A 19,081-nucleotide genomic window follows, 5' to 3' on the forward strand; every position below is an offset into this window, starting at 1 on the left:
TGAAGTAAAGAGAAAGCTTCCAGTACAAGCTGTTAAGCAGGAGCAGAGTGGGAGACAAAGAAGAGAATGGAAACTAGAAGAGCAAGAGGCCATTCTCTTAGCCACTGGGTAAGGATTATCACAAGACTGTGATGAGTAAAAAGTGACTGTTAAATCAGAATCATTTATAAAAAGCAGAGAGCCTGTTTCCTAACCCATGGTGGCTGAAGTCTACCAAGCAAGAACTAGACATTTCTATCAGAGCCTTTCACACCTCTCATATTTTGTCACATATAGGCATATATTTGGAAATATTATAGTTACTACTGAAAGTGGGGTTACTGTTTCTCCACAACTTTTCTTCATGTTAGTAAGTCCTATGGAATAATTATTTATGTGTAACAGTTGACTAACAGAGTCAAGATTTTTTTTAAGTTCATCCATTTATTTTGAGAGAGAGAGAGAGAGAGAGAGAGAGGGAGAGAGAGAGAGTGAGTCAGAGAGAGCAAGCAAGTGGGGGAAGAGGAAAGAAAGGGAGGGACAGAATACCAAGCAGGCTCTGTGCTGTCATTGCAGAGCCCAATGTGGGGCTCAAGCTCACAAACTGTGAGATCATGACTTGAGCTGAGATCAAGAGTTGGACGCTTAACCAACTGAGCCACCCAGGCGCCCCCAGAGTGTGCAAAACCATGCAAGCAGCCTCCATGACACAACATGATCATCTAAATGCATATACATACATCTCTGGAAGACCCAGAGAGATGCCACTCTCACATCCCATAGGGCTCCTCAGGGAGCTTCTTCTCCATTCATTTGGCACCTTGTTCACATCTCTACCTTGTGATTATTTGTTGCCCCAAGAAACTATAATATCCTTAAGATAAAGGATTGGGCAGATTCATCTTGGTACGATGGTACCTAGGAGGTCATCAAAAAATATACTTTGAAAAAACAAATTCAGATTTTTGCATGGTATGAGGAGGCTCTTGAAGTTATCTGGGTGAGAAATATCAGTGACCTTCTTTAGAGGAGTGCAGTTGGGGGTCATGTGGCAAAAGAAGTCAGGAGTGGGCATGGGTTGAAGTCAAGCCATCCAGGTTGCTGGCTGGCATGACTGGGTTGTGCTAATCAGTGAGAGGAGGAACACAGGAGAAAGGGAAAGTAGAAGGGCAGAGAACATGTGGAGAAAGCAACTTGGATATGATGAATATAAAGTCCTCCAGTTGGAGGACTCCAGGATGTTTGATGATAACATACCCTATGGGATATTCTGATTATTCAAGCACTCTGGTGGAGCACTGCAATCTACTTCCTCAACCGGTGCCCCTAAGATGATTCTAATGATGAGTTAAGGTTCAGAAACACTATTTCAAATCATTTGGGGGTGCCTGAGTGGCTCAGTTGGTTAAGCAGCCAACTCTTGATTTCGGCCCAGGTCATGATCTCACAGTTTATGACTTGGAGCCCCGCATCAGGCTCTGTGCTGACAGTGTGGAGTCTGCTTGGGATTCTCTCTCTCCTTCTCTCTGTCCCTCCAGCGTTCTCTTTCTCTCTCTCTCAAAATAAATCAATAAACAAAAATAAATAAATAAATAAAATAATTTGAAAGGGTTTCTTTAGTAACATAAGGATGAAACCTATTTCATTCTGCAGCATACTCAGAACTTAGGAAGCAACCCTAATGTAGCACATATTGCAATATGGGTCTAGTTTCATTAAATTTGACCTGTGTATACCAAGGAAAAGGAAATTAAAAGTTCTTCATTCAAATGTAAAAATCCAAATTGCTAAAAGAAAAACCTAGCATCAGACCCCACACAGCTAAACAAATACAGTTCAGGAACAAATACCTCCCAAACAAAGATATTTCAGGAATTGGCCTGCAACTACCATTCTTTCTGTTGGTATCATTAGAGAGCCAGAACTACAGTATACATGCTCCTGATCAAGTGGAATTTTTCACAAGAAATGACTGAGTAAACTAAACATAATTAGGTGCCAACAGAAACTATTATGCACTGTTAGGCTCCGTGAAGGTAAAGAGAAATGAATGATTTGTGGTCCTTATCATGGATGGTCATGTTGGACAAGTACCCAAATAAATCTGAACCTAGAAGGAATGAAGTATGTACCATTATGAAAGCCTAGAAACGGGATATGTGATCAAGAGAAGAGGGCAAGCTTAACTTTGACTCAAGGAAGAGTGGAACAATTTTATGAAATAAGAGGTCCACGTTTAATCCTGAGGAATGGGTTAGATTTCCACAAGTAAAGATAAAAGAAAATAGGGGTTGATCAACTCCAATTTTATAATCAAGAGAACTGGGGTTCATAGAATTTAGTACATTTCCTAAAGTAATACACTACTACACATAAGAGATCATATTTGCCTCTAGGCCAATTTGACTGCACACCCACGTCTTGCAAGCTTACAGTAAGCCATAAGTATTCTAGAAAGAAAAGTGTGTTACAAGGCTCTATAAATGCAGATTGAGCCACAAGTGGGGAGTGACCTGAATGCCAGACTAAAGAATTTGGATTTTATTCTTCAGGTTTTCAGGGGGAATTATGGGGGCTTTAAAAACAAATAGAGGAACGAGGAGTTTTCCAAGAATCACATTATCCCTCTCCGGACAATGGACAGTAGAAACCAAACACTGGAAAATTTGGGGAAAGTGAAGACAGAAGTAATGAAAGTTTTTTTTTTTTTTTTAATGAACACTATTACTTTTTAACTGTCTAACCATTGCCCACAATCAAAATTTTGAAAATTCTAATGTGATTAAACGCAACACTTTAGAATATGAAAGTGTTTATGCAAATATCCAAAGTTTTTCCAGTTCTTTTTGTTTCAATGCATATATCTAAAAATTGCTTGTAAATACACAAAACATAATATACAAATATTCTTTGGAATGTAGTAAGTATTTCTCCAGTCAACCTAGGATCCCAAGTAGAGCTGCTGTTCCAGAGTTGCAATGACCAGTCGTTATGACTGAAAGTATTGTATTTTATGATGCAAATCACGTGATGGCATTTAACAGCAATCCAATTGGAATAAATCACTCAAATTTGCATTGCATGGACTGGATTCATTTGTGGAGCACGAAGGATGGCAAGATTTTTTGACTGTTTAATGTAAGTATCAAATAGAGATCCATTTATTTTTTTATTAGAAAATTTGTAACAGTATAGGAATCACTTGAGAAGCAGAGATAATCACTTACTCTAATTATTTGAGCTCTCTCCATTACCTCAAATATATCTAATGCATTTGCCAAAAGTTTAATTAAAATGAGATGACTAGAATAATTAATATCATAGTAAACAAAAGACAAACTAATAAAATTATCATTTTTTTTCTTCCATTCTCTTTGGCTATGCTAAAAGAGGCCATCTCAGTATTCAGCAACTAGCTACCTAAAACAATTTCTATGATATTTAAAGCCTTGATATGTGTTTTAAATTTTTTTTTCAACGTTTATTTTATTTTTGGGACAGAGAGAGACAGAGCATGAACGGGCAAGGGGCAGAGAGAGAGGGAGACACAGAATCGGAAACAGGCTCCAGGCTCTGAGCTATCAGCCCAGAGCCCGACGCGGGGCTTGAACTCACGGACCGCGAGATCGTGACCTGGCTGAAGTCGGACGCTTAACCAACTGCGCCACCCAGGCGCCCCTTGATATGTGTTTTAAAGGGAGCAAGACTTGATGTTAATACATTTCTATCAGCGTGGAACAATGACACTGTGTTGTGTGAAACTTAAAGATATTTACAATAAATGAAGAAAGCAATTTCTACCTCCAAGTTATTATAAAATCATTATAATAAGATTTTATTTTAGACAACTTTACCTGGCTGACTTAATTCTCTAAACTATGCAAAGATGTATATATCACTTAGAAATCTACACAATCTACATGAAGCCCAACAAGTATAAAATACGTATATTTAAAAAAATTTTTTAATGTTTACTTATTCTTGAAAGAGAGAGACAGAGTTCAAGTGTGGCAGAGGCAGAAAGAGAGAGAGACAGAGAGACAGAGAGACAGAGAGACAGAATCTGAAGCAGGCTCCAGGCTCTGAGCTGTTAGCACAGAGATATGGGGCTCAAACGCACAAACCGTGAGATCATGACCTGAGCCAAAGTCAGATGCTTAACTGACTGAGCCACCCAGGTGTCCCTAATATATATATGTATTTAATATAGACACTGTTTAAAAGCTGCATGTTGACATATTTACATATAATATGTTAAAAATACAGATTCCAAGTTGTCTCTTTTAAGATGAACTTGTGAAATCAAAGGCATTTTGAAATACGTTATGTGCACAGGCTTTCCACCTCTCTCCCTGTTCAAGAACGAACAGACTGTCAAAACCAGAGAGTCATTGCAAATATAATGTCACTGTCACAACAGCACTTTGGGAATCCTCATCTGTTCTTTCAACCTTTTCTGGAATGTATTAAACAATAAGATGCAGTACACAAGAACTATCAAAAGGGAGCACTTTTGAGCCACCAAAATTGTGTGTTCGCCTAAAAACTACAGTCTCCCAACTACAGACAATGATACTATCTCAGGTATTTTATGTGCTAAAATGATCATTAAAAATTAAGCACCACATATAAGCTGCCATTTAGAATATTAATTTACCTTTGCTAATCATCTTTTTAACTTGAGGCTAAAAGAGTTCACTTACCATTTGGATATTCAGGCTCAGTCCAGGAGATGTTAAAGGAGTAAGGTGAATAGGAGTGCGCTGTGGGGGTCGGAACACCTTCGGGTGCACACTCATCAGTCAGGGCCTCCCTGGCCTCACTCACTGTGCACCCACCACCCGTGCAAGCCTGAGGAGAGATGCAAACACAAACACAAACACACACACACACACACACACACATTTCATTCTGGGTCCCAAAAGTTTAAGTGAGCATTGAAAAAAAGATAATTCATTATAAGAGTTCAGGATTTTTAAAAATAGTTTTATTTATCTCCCCCCCCCCTCCCTCCACTAAATATATTTGTTTCAATGCTGAGGTTTGACATTTAATTAGTTTGCCTTTTAGGACATGAGACAGCCATCTCCAATAATTAGAAAATAACCAAGAATGTATGCATGTACGAATTGTAAGTAATTCCTATGTTAGAGCCTAGAGGTAGGGCATATATTGCCTGGGTGAATAGCCTTGATGAAATCAGCCTTACCCAGGGTTTTCTAGAATGAATTAAGTGCACGCATGTGTGTGTGCACACTACCTGAGAACAGTACTAGAGACTGAAACTACTTTAGGATAAAACAAGTGATTTGTAGGAAAAGAAAAGATCTGTGGCAAATATAATTGTCTTTTATTTGTTATCATGTGACCAATATGTTTAAAGTATAACACAATGTGAAAATGAACAATATAGTATTTCTCATATCTCAACAACAAAGCAGCTGTTGAATGACTGTTTGATGGTGAAAAGGGTCAAATCATTTACTCAAGTGCTAGAGGAAATGGGCTGATTACATGGCCAGGACACTTAAAGTGATCACAGAATTGTCCTGCTCCCTAATAAGGTATTACTAATGTCATCAGTGAAAACATGTATGTTAAAGATACCCAGAAATTACTGCAAGTAATTCCAAAATAAATGTTTAAGTGTATTAGGAAATTAGCTTTGCTGCCTAACTTATTGGATAAACATTTCTCCAGGAAAGGGAGACATACAAACAGGGTGTTTCCAGAATATATTTGCTAGAGTGTGAGGAATTATATCTTGATATAACACATATATTTGAAAAAACTACATTTAAGCTTTGTTCCGCATATTTTTAGGTTACACTTGTAATTTACACGATGAAATTTTAAAATGTTTCAAAAAGAAAAAAAAATAGTTCAAAAAACACTACAATTTACCAAAAACCTATAAGGACAATGAAGTAAAATCACAGGATGATGTAAAAAGCAGATATTTAGTCCATTTTCACGGAAGGTAGTTGTTAATATAAAAAATTAAAACACCTTTTTATTTCTTTAGGCCTGTTCCCTGCTTTTCACTTTGATATTAAGGGAACAACCTTTTGATACTTAACACAGTTGATCTTCTTTCTCCTAAAAATAAGAGAGAGTTGACTTATTTTTAAAGACATTTTCTTAGTTGAAGTATACTTTTTGCCAAGTTGTTGCAAATAGTTGCAAATTCTTTATTAGGAGTATATATAATAAATGGCATTATATAAGTATATATAATAAGTGAGATCAATCTCACTTTCTCTTGGAAGAATGTAACAGTGGCCCATATCTCCAGGATAATTTCTCATCAGCATAAGCAAGTTTTTGATGGGTTAAACTGTGGCTTGGACATAAAATTGCATTAAGATTGGGACCTAATTAACCTCTGTGGGTTTCCTCTAATTCTTAGTTACAGCATGTGCATATATATGTAAGAGATAAACCATACTCCTCCTGAGAACACAATCTTTGCAAATAAAGAGGAATCAATTAAGCTTGTGGCCAAACACTGACTCAAGCTCTAGGACATGTCATTGTTAGCCCAAGAAAAAACTATCTGAACATTAAAATAGAAAAATGAAAATAAAACATTTCAAACATGCTAAAAGTCCACTAGAAAACATGGCAGGAAAAGAGGCCAAGTGGAACAGCTGAATTATCAAAGGAAAATGATGGAAAGAACAGTCTTTCCCGTCCTCAGAGAGAGCTAAATCTGCCCACCTACAGTTCCTAGATTTTTTCCTTAGGTGGGGAAAAAATGTTGGAGCATCTTATTATTAACCTTATAACACACTGGGATTTAATTCTAATAGTCTATTTGTCACTATTATTTTGTTCTTATTTATGTCCTAAGAATTGTCCCCAGCTAACTCTCCTCAAAGAAATAGTGTACTAAATGATATATAATTATATGTATATTTAAAAACAAAATGTGAATTGAAATTTACTTTGCTTTGAGAATTTTAGGATGCCTTTTGGGATAAATAAAGCCATGCTGTGGTTTGGAAGGATTGTTCTTTGGGCTGTGTCATCTGAGATCCATAAATTCATATTTTGGCAAAGAAGCCTTGGAGGAATCCAAGTAGTTTATGAGAGAATTTTTCTTGCAAATAAAACAGAATTTATAAAGAGCCTGCTGAAGTAACAAAATTACCTGCACAATATTTTATTTTGTTTCTTCCATGTACTTTTTGCATACATTTAGAGGTGCTAAGTGAGCAGTTCCTTCAACAAGGAAATAAATGCTCTTAAAGTTGTTTCCTATTGGTCACATCTAACAGATATTATCTAAATGAAACTGAATCAATCAGTATCTTGTCTGACCTGCCAGCACCAGGGGCCACTGCAGGCAGTGCAGTTGAATGCTGATTAAAATTCTGGTTTGGAAAAACTAAACAAAAGGGTGGGATTGACTCAAGATGCCTTTATGAAATGGCAAGGTCTTTGAAAGCCTCTGAGCCATTACAATAAGGAGCTTCAACTCATCTCCCATAGCTTTTATCAGTTGCAGCCATTTTTGTTAAATTACAAAGTGATACTACCACTCTGAAACGACCAGTAACCTCTGACCAAATAGGGGATTCAATTTTGGGGCAAGGACATGAGTAACTAATCAATGTATATCAAATATTTTGAAATGAGGGCTGTCAGGAAAATCCAAAGCTAGCATTCTACTTATCAATAGTTTGTTTTCAGATAAGCAGGCTCTGAGGATATTAAGAATGCAACATACTTTAAAGTGCGAAGAAATACAACAAGGCCATGCTATCTATAAATGATCTTTTGAAAAATTAAGTTCATCATGTCCAAGAATCTTTTCAGGAAATACACTTAGCATTCATCAAGAGGTAAATGTCTAGCAGTAATATGAAAATTATCAGACCACACATATACTGAAACTTGTCTGTGGTACTAGCTTCTTTATTTAATTTTTGGCTTATTATCTTTATATGGAGCTACCACACTCCACAATACCATTTGTTGAATGTAGTGACATGTCATGCTGTTTCTTCCAGCAGGAAAAACATATGCTTGGAACCACACAGTCCTCGACTCCCACATTGCCCAGCAAACCGTCTAACTCATACCAGAAGTCTCAGATTCTTTATGAAATAAATAGACTTAGTGTTCATTCATTCAGGAATCGTTGGTTGAGCTTCCAATTTCTACCAGGCACTGGGCTTGACTCCACAGATAGAATTTTGAAAGATACTGTCTCTACCCTCCAGGAGTTTATAATCTAGTTAAAAGGAAATATTACATGAAGCCACTTGAAGTAACACATCTTCTCTGAGTCTAGAGTAAATCACAGCGGTTTGAATCCTCGTGTATCTTCCTCTATTTCTTAAAGGCTTGGCCATCTGTATGTTTTATTTTTCAGAAACTTTCAATATGCTAAGACCGACTATAAAGGCAACTCCACTTGGCTTAGAACCTAATCTCCATCTACTAATCTAATGACCTTGAAAGCCAGTTATTATGTAGGAACTGTGAAATATATAATAATCCTTCAATTAACCAAGATGAACCTAAAATGTTCTGGTTCATTTAATTTACTGGTTATAGAGTTAATAAAAAAAAAACTTTTTAGTTGAATACTTCCTGAAAAATATATTAGTGTATTTTCTGCACTAATAAATACAATGATATAAAAAAATCAAAAATGGCGTGAGCAAATTTATTTCCTTAACAAGAGTTAGGGCAAAGACTTCCACATCTTTATGGCATCCTGCATCAACATTACTCAGTGGCTGACAGATTTCATTTGACTCCATAGAATACTGTTCGGAATCATAGAATGATTTAGTGTCATGGAATTTTAGGGCTCAAAGAGACATTAAAAATCATTTAGTTCAAAGTCCCAATTTTAGGCTGAAAGAATGCAAAAATCAGGGCGGTTAAGTGAATTTGCCTTGGGTTACATAGTTGTTAGTAAAGTCTGAATTGAAACTCAGGAGAGCAGACTTCCGATCTAGGGGTATTTATTTTTAAAGATATAGATGTATACAAAATAGGATATTGAGGTAGATTTCTACTGACTGCACAACATATCCTAAAACTCGCCTTGGGAGTATAACTTTGTTTCATGACCTTTGTCTCCTGATAAAAACTAAAAATACAACAATTTTTACTTAATTTTGGTTGCTTCTAAGCAATAGAGTATTTTCTGGATTTTGATAATACCACTGTTTTGAAAATGGTGTGGATTTCTGTATCAGTTTTTGAAAATCAAGTTAATATATTTCTTACACATTGAGTAATACAAGTAAGTAATCAAAGATGCTGTTTTGTAAGCCAATCTGTGTGCTGAACACCTAGGCACATGGAGTCAGTTCTGAACAGGATTTTTAACATTGTGTGATTGCCCTTGTTTTGTGGTGTCAGGTCAGACAGTTAGCAATAGTTGAATGTAGTTTATTTTCTCGTGGTATAATATTTAGAGCATTCAAGAGCATGTTAAGTAAAATGAATGCATACACAGTGTCTACATAAATGTAAATTTATTCATAATCAAGAGCAGAATATTTTCTATGGCATTTATCAAAGCAAATATCCTTATATAGGTATTGCTATAAAATGAAGAGTGTGTTTAAAACAAATAGGGACAATCTCATGTTTATATTCAGTTATTTTCAGATGTGCTATTAAACTTAAAAAAGATTATATTTCATCAAAAAACAAAAGGAAGTACTGAGTATAAATTCCACAGTAATATCAAGGTCTTTTAAAAGACCTTTGTATAAAAGTGCTATTTTGCATTAAAAAATGCTATTGTCTGTCTAAAGACCTCTAAAGTATGTTGATTCTAGGGTTTTATTAAGTGACTGTTCTTTCAAGAAAGAAATGTAATGTAAACCAGAACATAATAACAATCCAGAATATTTGAGGGTCATTTAAACCTTCATTTTTAAAATATAAGACCTAAGTTTTCATACTGTACATTGTTTTCCGAATGAATACAAGATCCATGGGGAAATAACCTTATTAATTCAGGCATTGTAGAAAAAGTCCTATCAATTATGACATTCTAGAAATAACAAAACTGAAATAATTTCTGATAATCCCAAATTAGATTTAGAAAAAATCTACTGACTCAGATTGTTATGCTATCATTTTGTACAATATAAAATAAATATGTAGGTATTAGATCATATTCACATTTACAATGTGAAAGGAGTTTTCTGTCTCAATAGCAATACGTGAGTTTTTGGTTTTGGGTTTTGTGTGTGTTTTTTTGTTTTTTTGTTTTTTTGTTTTTTTTTAAGTGAGGGAGAGAGAGTAGATGGGACAAAGGAAAGAGAAGCAGCAAGGAAAGGAAGAGAAAGTGACAGAAGTAAAGTGAACTTACCCCCAGCTTGATGAGATATTTATTACCAGGGGACAGGTATTGAAGCAGGTGATCCTGAAAAAGTTCTGTGCTGTTATAGATGACATCCCAAATTGTAAAATTATGTGTGTGATTTGAAATATATAATATATAGCGCTCCAGAATTCCATTTACATTTCTTGGTTGTTTCCACCTGGGAATGGAAAAATATAGCATGACTATCCATCATTCGTTCAAGTCAAACCTGAAATGTGCAAGATTTTTAAAGGACGCATATGAACTTGGATTTATGCCACTCAAACACACACACACACACACACACACACACACACACACACACACACACTGAAAGCTTTAAAAAAAGTTAAAAAAACCAAGTAATTATTAAATGTGTATTCTGAATGGTATAAAGAAAATATGACATAATGCCTGCTTTCTAGTTACTTATAATTTTAATTAGCTAATAATATAGTAAATGTGTGCACGAGTATTTAATTTTGAACTTAAGCCATAGAACAAGACGGGAGAAGTAGAACATTTGAGAACCTATGAGAAATGGGAGAGCGAGAGATAACATAATTGTCGCTTTGCAAAAAGACAATTGCCACAAAAATGAGCAATCTAACATAGATTAACATACAACTATAGAATACAAAGAAGCTGAGGACTGAAGTGATGAAGTGGTCAAATAAAACTTCTTGAATGAGGTGAGAATATACCTAGATACAGAAGAGTATCCTTGATGGATCGGATTTGGTAGGCAAAAAGAAAAAGTAGAGGAGAGTCCAGATAGGACTTACAATGTGTCGGTGACAATGAGCAGGGCAAATCATAAAACAGACAGAAATTGAGAAACTGAGAGATACTTAGAGTAGTGGGAAATCTTTTGGCGTAAGTAATGCGGGCTCAGTTTAGGGAAGCGCTGAAAGCCAATAGGCCAGTTCAGACTTGGAACCATGGGTATGAAGCATAATGTTTTTTCAGCTTGAATGAGTATCATAATTTATTCAGCCCAAACTCTTCTTTTACAGGTGGGAAAACTGAGACCAACAGAAATGGATGTAAACAAGTATTAACTGGCGGCAAGACAGATTTGTTAATTTTTTATTCAGTACCACAAGTTGCCTTGCACCTCAGATCAGGAAATGGGTAAGAATCACTCGAAATCAAAAATAATCTGAACATGCCTGTATGTGAAAATTCCTTTCTGACTTCAACTTTCAGGGAACAAGAAGATCCTAGTTTACACTCAAAAAGAAAATATATATTTAGACTTTCTAATTCCAACTCATCACTGATAACACCACCCATATGGAAAGCCCAAGGCAGTCTTGTAAGTGGTCAGTTTCCCCTTATCGAAGTTTCCACAGAATCTGTGTCCGTATGTAGCTCAGCCTGATTGCATAAAGACAAAATGGAAATTAAGTTGGCAAGTGATAATCAAAGGTTCCCAGAACCACTGAACTAATCACTTCTATGCATTTCATCACAATAAAATTAATTTTATGTCACAAACCCTTCCCTTGATTGAGCTCACTGGGATTCTTGCATAAACCAGTGTGCAACAAAAACATTTCTACTTACTGGACGTATATTGTTCTAGAATCCAGGACAGTCAGAAGTGGGGAATCCACATGTTCTGGTGGCAGCTGTGCTGTGGACAGTATGACCGGGGAACTGTTTGTGCATCCCACATGTGTGCAGGCACTAAGTAGAAACTGGTGGGGCGTAAACACTGCTAAATCTAGAGGGTGGAGAGAAAAAGAATTTATTTACCATCATATTTTTTATTCAGGTGATCTTACAACTCCTCTACATTCCTACTTCTTAGAACTGTTAAAGTAAAGCTTAAAATAAAAATCAATAGTCCTAAAAATCAATAGCAATAAATATAGGCTGTTTTATCCTTTAAATATACTACGGTTATTTTTAAACAGACAAGTGTCAGTCAAACTCTCGGTTTAACTTTTTCATTTTAACAATTTGACTGTCTTCTTGAATGTCTATGACCAGGTAAATCGTTTTCTGCGTTTAGAGTTAGTTCAATGGTTCTGTTGAAAAATAAATGAGACATTTAAATTATTTTTAAAGCATATTTGAAGACAACAGGAGTTGCTTTTGAAATGCAAATACATAACTCGTAACAATGACTTTGTGCTTGTAATTCCTTTTGCAGATTTCTTTTCTTCTCTTGTCCACCTGCCTGCCTGTTATTTGACCTTCAAGTTGTCCAGGCTAAGTGCAAAAGTCTGTTTCTTTCTTAAGATGCTCCTAACACATCCTGCTGTGACCCCTGGCACAAGGTGGAGCTATTACCCTCTCCTTTGTCTCCCACAGTATTTACACATACCTTTGCATAGCATTATAACACTGTCACAGTGATTTGCTTACGTGACTTCCTAATCATTAGACTGAATATTGTGAGGGAAGGATTGATTTTGCATTCTCAGTATCTAGCACAATGTCTAGCACACTGTAGGTTTTGAATATATGTTTGAATCAATGAGTAAAGAACTAAGAATGAGATGATCTAGATATAGTTGAGTGAGGTATGACCATTGATGGAGAGAATGGGATAGTACCCTAGCTAGTAATGATCTCTCCCTCGCTTGAATTTCTCTAGTACTTTCTGTCTACCTTTCTAATGTATGTCATTTCCCCTTGCATTAGAATAAGCCAATCTGTATTTTACTAATTCAATTCTGAAATACCCTGAGCACTTCTCTTATAAAGGTACTCAGTAATTATTTTGTGGAGGGACACCTGGGGGGCTTAGTCTGTTAAGCATCCGACTCTTGACTTTGGCTGTGGTCAAGATCTCACGGTTCAGGAGATTGAATCCTGCATCTGGGCTCTGTGCTGTCAGCTTGGATTCTCTGTCTCCCTGTCTCTCTCTGCCCCTCCCCCACTTGCATATTCATATGCGCCCTCTCTCTCAAAAATAAATATATAAACCTTTAAAAAAATAATATTTTGTCGATGAGTCTAACCAAATTTCAGTCAACTTTACCAGGTTGATAAACATCATTCATACTTTTATACTACTAGAAGTAATTATTTTCTGGGATATTTTTGAAATAAGTTAGTCATAATTTAAGTAACACATATTTCAAGATCTCCTTAACCTTGAACCATTACAATTTCACATTTAAAAGATTAATGAAGTACAACCTAATTTAGGGAAATAGATTTTGCATTGCACTGATAGCAAAAGTAAACTAGAAAAGAACACTTTGGTTTTCATGCAATGTACAGTCAATTGGTTAAACATGTAGGGCATCAGAAAAAAAAAGGCAAAAAAATAATTTTACACTAAATATAGTTACTCTAGACCAAAAGAGTGGCCATCAAGAAGAGACTCACAATGTTTTCAACGTTTATTTATTTTTTGGGACAGAGAGAGACAGAGCATGAACGGGGGAGGGGCAGAGAGAGAGGGAGACCCAGAATCGGAAACAGGCTCCAGGCTCTGAGCCATCAGCCCAGAGCCTGACGCGGGGCTCGAACTCACGGACCGCGAGGTTGTGACCTGGCTGAAGTCGGACGCTTAACCGACTGCGCCACCCAGGCGCCCCAAGACTCACAATGTTTTCAATTAAGCCTTGTTTTCATTACAATTTTATCCTACTGATACTCAGTGGTACCAGTTGAGGTGGGCACCCCCAAACAATGTGGTCAGAAGATATGTTACAAGGACATTTTGGAGCCCGTGGTGAACTAGTACAGTACTGCCAGGAACTGCTAAGAGATGACAGGAATGCTGTCCCACATGTGCACAAGTCAGACAGAACTGGGGTACCTCCATTTGGATTAATATTCTATGAGACTTACTAAGTTAAAAATCATGAGAACGGTGGTCTCATATGCCACAAGGAGTGTAAACTACTATTTACTATAGGAAAATTTGATGCAAAGGACACATGAGCAACCATCCCCCTGTCCTCTTCACCTTCTCCTTCTGATTGCCAAGAACTTGGTGGCCATGCAGCCTCTCTACTGCCTGTTTGAATTCCTTGATTCCCAAGGAAGGAGAAGCTAGGGATGTGACTCTAAGTCCAGTTTCAAGAGCAAAATCAAGGAGGGCACTACACCTAGAGTAAAGCAGGAATCCCTGATGGGTCTGTCAGTTCAAATAGGAGAAAAATGTGGTATTTGAACACGAGAGTACCTCTAACTTTTCTGAAAGAACAGGCCCCTGCCAAAATTGTACTCCATGTGGTCAATTCCAAGAGACTTTGGAATATTTTGCATGAGCATCATTGCTGTCCATACTAGACTGTCTTGACCCAGCTGCAAATAAGACTGGATGCTACAATGTTCTTAGACAACTGAACTCTGTGGAGGGGAAGTTTTTACTTACATCCTAGCTTGTTGAGGTCGAGATTGGGCTACCCAGTTTGTAGCTGGTGAGGAACTCATATCATTCAAATGCGGCCCTATACTTGCTTGTCTGTGTTTGTTGGAACAGACTTGCACAGCTAAAAATCCTTAGTTAATTCATACTTACTTAAGTTAATCCTTAGTTACCATCCTCAGGCCGATGAGGTCAGACTACATCATCATGGTATCACCACATTACAGAATCTCCTTTTTACAGAATGAACCATTCCCTTTCATGCTACAGCCTTCATACTTTGAAAGTGGCCTTGATCGCCTAACTTCTAAACTCACCAGGAATATTAATCTGCCTCAGATGCCTAGTAGCCTGTTGTGGCAATTGGTTCCAGGGTTACCATCTATATCTTGATTCTACTGTCACAAAATATCCTCCTCCATGGATTGGGAAACTTGCATTTTTATGTTAGTTGGGGACTGGGGGAGACCGGGATGAAGAAGTAAGTATGTTTGGGAGGTCATGTTACTTAAGAGGCCCAGTATGACTGATGAACTGGGATTGAAATACCAAACCTTGTCAAGTCTTACATTCATAGTTAGGGTGTGCCCCCAGATTATGTAAGGTGTGGGGTTTTGGGGTGAAAAAAATACTGCATTTTAGGAGACAACATGGTTTTAAACTAAATGTCTAACAGGGTTTAAGGATATTAGTGGTGTATAATTGCAAAGTGCTATAATGAACATAGAATAGAGCAAGAAGAATCAGGAGTGCCGGATAACGTTAAAAGGCAAGAATCAGTGGAGGCTTTGGCAGGAAAGTGACATACTGAGCTTTTAAAGACTTGGAAGGGGTGAGAGTCAATTTGGGATTCTACGGGGAGGGCCATTCTAAGAGAGACAACAAATAGAGCAAAGGCTTGGAAGGAGGAAAATGCCTGTAACAGATATAGCAAGGAGTCCAGTGTGGCTGAAGCAGAGCAAATACGTGAAACAGAAGTAAGAGATGACATCAGAGATTTAATGAGGGACCAGATCACATGAGCCTTGTAGGTCTTTGCACGGATTTGGGGTTTTCATCCAAGAGCCTACACAGCAAGACTCCAGAGGATTTTCCACAGAATTGTTGCATGATCATATGGATTTCATGAATATCACCCTGGCTGCTGGGTTGAATACAGATTATAGTGAGCAAGAGCATAAGCATAAATCTCACTTAAGAGGTTATTGTGGTAATCAAGTAAGTGGAGGCTGTCATAAGTAAAAAAAAAAAGTCGGATTCTGGGTATTTTTTTTCAACTCTAGTGAAGCACTAACATATAACACATGTAAGATTAAGATGTACATTGTGATGATTAGATACCCATGTGCATTGCAAAAGGATCACAATAAGGTTAGCTAACATCTCCATAGTCTTTACATAATTTCCTTTTTGTGTGTGTGGTGATAAAGTTCAAGATTTACTCCCTTAATGACTTTCACGTATATAATACAGTACTGTTAACTCTGCTTACCATGCTATAACTTAGATCACCAGAACTTACTCATCTTATAGCTGGAAGTGTATACTCTTTGACTGATGTCTCCCTATTCCTCCCCCCATCTCTGGCCTCAATCCCCTGGTCACCATGATTCTGCTCTCTAGTTCTCTGAGTTAGGCTTTTTTATTCCACATATAAGTGAAAATATATAGTATTTGTCTTCTTTGTATGATTTATTTCACCTAGCATAATTTTCTCAAGGTCTATCCATATTGTCTCAAAGGGCAGGAATTCCTCTTTACATGGCTATCATTCCTGTGTGTATATGCATGTGTGTGTGTGTGTGTGTGTGTGTGTGTGTGTATGTGTGTGTGTATATGTGTGTGTGTGTCTGTATCTATAAGCTTATTTTATTTTTAAATTCAACATATAAGTGAGATCATATGGTATTTGTCTTCCTCTGTATGACTTATTTCACTTAGCATAATCCTCTCAAGGTCCATCCACGTTGTTGCAAGTGACAAGATTTCATTATTTTATAATGTTCCATTGTGTGTGTGTGTGCGTGTGTGTGTGTGTGTGTATTTATATATACCTCACATTTTCTCTATACATTCATCCATCATAGACACTTAATTTGTTTCCATATCTTGGCTATTGTAAATAATACTGCAATGAACATGGGGGTGCATCTATCTTTTTGAGTTAGCGTTTTCATTTTCCTTGGAAAAATACCCAGAAGTAGGATTACTGGGTAATATTTTAATTATATTTTTAATTTTTTATGGAACCTCCATACTGTTTTCAATAATGGCTGCATCAATTTACATTCTCGCCTACAGTGTACAAGTGTTCCTTTTTCTCCACTTCCTTACCAACACTTGTTATTTCTTGTCTTATTGATAATAGCCACTTTAACAGATATGAAGTGGTGTCTCACTGTAGTTTTGACTCGCATTTCCCCATGATTAATGATGTTGAGCATATTTTCATATACCTGTTGGCCATCTGCATGTCTTTTTTTTAAAAATGTCAACACAGATCTTCTGTCCATTTTTTAATTGGATTGCTTTTCTCTACTCATTTTGCTGTGGAGAAGTATGAGTTCTCTATACGATTTAGATATTAGCTCCTTATCAGACATATGATTTGCAAGTACGTTCTCCCATTCAGTTGGCTGCATTTTCAATTTGTTGATTTTTCTTTCTGTGTAGAGCTTTTTAGTTTGATGTAGTTCCACTTGTTGATTTTTGCTTTTATTGCCTTTGCTTTCAGTGTCAGATCCAAAAATATCATCACCAAGATCTATGCATGAAGCTTATCATTTGTTCTAAGAGCTTTATGGTCTTACATACAAGTGTTGATTGCATGGAGTTAATTTTTGTGAATGATATAAGACGGTGGTCCAGCTTCATTCTTTTGCATGTGGCTGTCCAGTTCTCCCAATACCATTTATTGAAAAGACTGTCCTTTTCCCATTGTTTGGGCTCCTTTGTTGTAAATTAATTGATATATACATATATATATATGTATGTATTTTATTTCTGGGCTTTCTATTCTATTCCATTGATATGTCTGTTTTTATGCCAATACTATACTGTTTTGAATACCATGGGCTTTTAATATATTTTGAAACCAATAGTGTGGTGCCTCTATATAGCAGGCCAGTCTTGAGATTCAGGCTAGGATTCAGTCTAGTGATGAAGAGGTCAGGTCTGGGGTCTGCAATGAAGTTAGGTGCTCACTTACACTCCTCCCATAGGGAGAATCTTGATCTCTGCCAGGATGCCTGGGTTTGGGGCATGGTTAAATGGAGGTAATATGAATCTATCTTTCCTACCCTCCTTAATGCATCTTTTCTCATTTCAGTGCTTTACCCAGGTGCGGTAATCCCTCACTTCAAGTGCTTGGCTCTTGTGAAGGTATTTTTATGTGTGAGTACTTGCTCAAACTGGTGTGTTGGGTGGGTGGGTAGGGGATTGGGGAATTGATGGAATGAGCTGAGAAGTCCCTATGCTGCCATGTTGCTGACATCACTCCAAGAGGATCTCTGGATATGTGTTAAAGCCAAAACTAATAGGATTCCTCAATGCACTGTAGGTAGTGTGTGAGAGAGAGAGAGGAGTCAAAGTTGATTCTAAAGTTTTGGGCCTCAGCAAAGGCAAGGATGAAGTAATCATTAATTTGGTTGAAAATATCACAGAAAATAAAACAAGTTTGGAACGGGAAGATGAAGTAACATTTTAGACATGGAAAGTTTGATATATCAATTAAAGAATTCTTTTTTTTATTTTTTTTATTTTTGGGACAGAGAGAGACAGAGCATGAACGGGGGAGAGGCAGAGAGAGAGGGAGACACAGAATCAGAAACAGGCTCCAGGCTCTGAGTCATCAGCCCAGAGCCTGACGCGAGGCTCGAACTCACGGACCGCGAGATCGTGACCTGGCTGAAGTCGGACGCTTAACCGACTGCGCCACCCAGGTGCCCCTGATATATCAATTAGACAAACAAAGAGAGATGCCAATTAAAGAATTTAAGTTTGGAATTTCAGGAAGAAGTCCTGGCCTGAGTTATAATGTGAGATGTCATCATGATATTGTTTACATTTAAAGTGAATGAGAACACTAAAAATGTGAGTGTGGATAGAAAAGAGAAAAGATGCAAGGATACAAATTGATATATATATATATATATATATATATATATATATATATATATATATATATATATATATATATATATATAATTTTTTTTCTGGAAGTAAAGCAGAAATCAACCAAGAAGACGGAGAAAGAACAACCAGTAAGGTATGAGTAAAAGGAGAAGATTATGGCATACTGGAAGTCAAATTAATCAAATGTTTTAAGGGTGTTAGGTCCAATAAGATGAGGACTAAAGACTGACCATTGTTTCACAATATGGCAGTCATTCGTATTTGTTCAATAAAAGTTTCAGTGAAGC

At 36.9% G+C, this 19,081-nt stretch overlaps 1 protein-coding gene across 2 annotated transcripts in view; it reads right to left on the reverse strand.

Annotated features, from left to right (window-relative positions):
- The window catches only part of USH2A (usherin), a 773,795-nt gene that overhangs the window by 347,319 nt on the left and 407,395 nt on the right, over window positions 1-19,081 (reverse strand). For both annotated transcript variants that reach the window (XM_045048458.1, XM_045048459.1), the window contains 3 exons: window positions 11,891-12,050; window positions 10,328-10,499; window positions 4,683-4,830 (listed from right to left, as the gene is read on the reverse strand). In XM_045048458.1, the coding sequence (XP_044904393.1) occupies window positions 4,683-4,830; window positions 10,328-10,499; window positions 11,891-12,050 (480 nt within the window). The remainder of the gene's footprint in view (window positions 1-4,682; window positions 4,831-10,327; window positions 10,500-11,890; window positions 12,051-19,081) is intronic.

Source organism: Felis catus, chromosome F1 (genome assembly GCF_018350175.1).
Source record: "Felis catus isolate Fca126 chromosome F1, F.catus_Fca126_mat1.0, whole genome shotgun sequence".
NCBI classification, from domain to species: Eukaryota; Metazoa; Chordata; class Mammalia; order Carnivora; family Felidae; genus Felis; species Felis catus.